The sequence below is a fragment of the Opisthocomus hoazin genome, chromosome 6, assembly GCF_030867145.1.
Source record: "Opisthocomus hoazin isolate bOpiHoa1 chromosome 6, bOpiHoa1.hap1, whole genome shotgun sequence".
Classification (NCBI taxonomy): domain Eukaryota; kingdom Metazoa; phylum Chordata; class Aves; order Opisthocomiformes; family Opisthocomidae; genus Opisthocomus; species Opisthocomus hoazin.
Window position 1 is genome coordinate 73479175 of NC_134419.1, and position 3893 is coordinate 73483067.

The window sequence follows — 3893 nt, forward strand, 5'->3', positions numbered from 1 at the left end:
TGCCTTGCAGTAGGGTCAGCAGATTGGGGTTACATGAGACAAGGACAGGAGCACAATTTGTTGTCACTAAAGTGGTGGTATGCCTGAATGTCCCCCTGTTTGGATGAGTTTGCACCACACATTCTGCTTCCAGTCTGTCCATCCTTCGGGACTGCATCAGCAGCTCCACCAAACAGGCTGTTGCACACTCTGCATCCCAGCTGCACCTCGCAGAAATAACATCGCTCCAGTTTTATTTCCCCTCTCACAATACTGCCTCTCACCTTGCTACACACTGTGCTGCAGGGTCATGAGACACAGGAGGTTTGGGAGTGCATGGTGGTGCTGGGTTCAAACAGCATAAAGCGCAGATTCCTGCCCAATGTGGTTGGCCACGGCAGGCAGGTGAGCAGCCCTGCTGCAAAAGCTGTTGCACCATCCACTCGGCCAGAGGCAAGGAGAACACGGCAGTGAGGGAGGAAACCGTGCAGGGCAGATAGAGCACACCCCACCAAGCACCACAGGCAAGCAAACAAGCTGGTCGTCTTGTACAGATGCCATCACCCTGTACACCACTCGCACCCTTGGGAATGGGAAAAGCCCTTCTCGCTGCTGCTGCCAGCACAGCTCAGCTGGCAAGGAGAGGCTCAGAGCAGCTCCTACCAGCCTGGTTTCCCACCCACAGCTGAAAAAACTGCTCAGGCAAGGCATTTCAGAGAGCCTTAGGCTACCCTTCAGCATGGCCCTAACCCAAGAGGAGTGCAGGAATATTGTTAGTCCTCCACCCCAGATTCTGTGCTGAGGACTGCGCCCTGGGTGGATATGCAGATTTAGTTTTTATCCAATCCAAAGCACTTCCTCAGTGAGATATTTAGGTCTCATCTTCATCCCTGCTTCTCCTTATCCCCCAGATCCCATGTCTGTACTGCCAGCAATATCCAAAAGGTAGGAGGGATCCATGTAGTTTGCGTAAGGATATCTTACTGTGCTAGCATCTCCTTGGCCTCTAACTCCTGTGAAAACATGAAGATATTTTTGGGATGTGATGTCTGCTTCTCCTTCTCCAACAGGAGTGGAGGTGCTGGGGAAGCTACGCATGGAACTTGTGTTGCTATAATTGAGACCTAAAGACAAATGTCAGGAACCAGGACTGATTAAAAATGGAAATTACTTACAGCGTTACCATAAGAAGGAACTGCACTCCCACCAGCTCTTGTTTACAGCACCACACTGGCCATAATGCAATTTGTAGTCGGTCCAATTTTCTTCTTTCTCCAGGAAAACATTTTCTTCAACTCTCCCCTGAAGCTGTCATGGAGCCAGGCATAGAGGAAGGCATTGGTACAAGCAGACATCATTGCAAACCAGTGGCACAGCAGCTGGATGAAGTTGAAGTACTGCTTGTCAATCAAGCTGATGTCTATGTCCTTTATCATGTTGAAGATGTGCAGGGGCAGCCAACAGACTCCAAAGGCTGCCACCACTAAGACTAGCAAGCGAAAAGTCTTCCTCCTCCTTGCTCGGTCCCACTCAGCTTGGCCCTGGGTGACATTGCCTGGGACCACACGGTTTTTCAGCTTGACTGAGATTCTCAGGTAGGACAGAGAAATGACAGCCAAAGGCAGTACGTAGGTGATGATGAGAGTGCTGTAGGCATAAGCTAAGCGATCTCTTTTCATGTGGAACCAAAACTCCTCGCAGATGGAGAAGTCCAGTTCTGGGAACTCTGCATGGTAAGTGTGGACCAAGGCTGGGGCAGCCAAGGTACAGCTCAGCAGCCAAATAGCAGCCAGGATATAAGCACAAATAGGGATTGTGAGCCTCCTGCGGAATGGGTACACCATGGCATAATACCTGTCCACAGCTATGACAGTCAAGGTAAAGACAGACACAAACACAGTGACGGGTTGCATCAGGAAAACAAAGTAGCACATGAAACGCCCATAGACCCATCCTCTGGGCTCAAAGGCATACGCGAGTGTCAGCGGTACACAGGTTGCGCACATGAGCATGTCTGAGAAAGCCAGATTGCCTACCAGAAAGTTGGTGACGTTGTGCATTTTTTTTGTCTTGCAGATAACGTAAATGAGAAGGTAATTCCCAATGACACCAATAAAAACCACCAGCGAGTAACAGGGGATGATGAGTGGCTTGAAGGTCTGAACAAACTGGAGCCCTGAGAATAAACTGCTGGCATTGCTATGAATCGCAGAGAGGAAGCTTTGGGAGGTTAAATTGTCCGAATTCATCATTTCCCTCCTTTTGTCGTTTGCCGTCAGCTGAGTGAAGTAGTTACCACTGCACTACTCCTGCACACAATCAGTGTGGCTAATGAATGAATTACTGGCTGTCCAGAGGTTACCACATGGATAGTAAACAAGCATCCATAAAAGCAAAAGGTGAAGTTGTAATCCTCGAGAGGCAGCTTTCAGCAATTCCTAAGAAAAATCAAATACAACCAATTTCCGTTAAAGTCCTCCTGTATTTACCATTAAATCTAGGTTTTGACAGCATGCCACTTAATAAACATTTAATGCAGTGAGTACTTACTGCTGTGGTTTTTTAATCCCATATGATTTTCCTGTGGATGCCAAGAAGTGCCCTAGATGTCTGTCTTCTGCAAATCCAGGAGCGTGTGTGTGCGTGTGTGTGTGTGTCGGAGAGAGAGAGAGAATATATGAGTGAGAAAGAGGGTGATGTGCATTTACAAGCTAAGTGGAGATCAGTGTTTTTAAACAGTCTTCACTACCAGGTCATGACAGATTGGTGTATAAGCTTTTATCCCTATTGGCTGCCCTGGGTATTACGTTGCTCTTTGCGTGTTTCTTACTGATAGTAATTAGTTCTTGAATATCCTTTCAAAAATTCCCTTCTCCTTCCAGTGTATCTATAATTGCCCCTCACAGCTAAAAATCAATTTACATTCATTAACACTAGCCTGCACAGTATCTAATCCAATATTCACTTTGCCACAGTCCTCAGTGTCTGAGAAAAGCTACCTGTGAATTTATTGCTATAATGTGGATGTAAAACAGAATTTTAATAACATGCGGAAGCCAAATAAATGTTTATGCCACTAGAGGGACTCAGCTACGTACCTGGTGAATGAAGTTAGGATTAGAAATGTGCATTTAATATGTAGCACAAAGGATCTTATATGATTTAAATTTATTTTCTAACTGTGATACAAAGTTTGCACACTCATTGTGAGTATTTTCAGTGGGGTTTACACATCTGGAAAAGTGAACACATGTGAGCATCTCAAAGGAAATATTAGCGTCCAAATAGCTTAGCTATGAGGGTTCACCCGCAGAGAACTACAGCAAATTTTTTCTAATCTTGCAGCTGCCCAAAAACATTTGGGGTGTTTTTTCATTCCCACAGTAGGTTTGCAGTCATTAACCTTTTCTGTACCAGACAACACAGGCTAAACAGTTTGTAGAATAGTGTATACTTCTGTGTGGTTCAGACATCAGAAAGCAAAAAATCAGGGTAAGTGCTTAGAGTACAAACATTTAAGCAGACGCAGACGTCCCTGTCCAGGTCTTACCTATTGCCCTGATTCTCCCTTCACTCTCCTCCATTTCAGCCACTTTTGGGCTGGTACCTCAGCTGGTGGAAAAAAGTGAAACTCCACTGCATCCATTTATACCAGCTAGGGAAACGAAAAAATAAATGGGACAGCCTAACAACTTCTGAATACTTCAGAGCCGAGAACACTGCTAGGTTTTGCAAGGCACTCAGGAGATTTAGACACAATTTCAGTGGACAGTTTCTGTCCTACTATCTTAGACTAAGAAAACATTAACACATTATTCTGTATGAGGCTATGGGCAGAACCATATTCTTCTTTTGATTTGATGTAAGTTGACATAAACAAAAAGTTTAACTAGATTTCATTTGTGCCGTAACCC

The 3893-nt window shown here is 45.3% G+C and overlaps 1 protein-coding gene across 1 annotated transcript; it reads right to left on the reverse strand.

The window, feature by feature from the left end:
- Positions 1–1196: 1196 nt before the first annotated feature.
- Positions 1197–2246, reverse strand: PRLHR (prolactin releasing hormone receptor). Its single transcript, XM_009937750.2, has one exon. The coding sequence runs from the start codon at positions 2229–2231 to the stop codon at positions 1197–1199; it is 1035 nt and encodes a 344-aa protein (XP_009936052.1). The 5' UTR covers positions 2232–2246.
- Positions 2247–3893: the final 1647 nt, after the last annotated feature.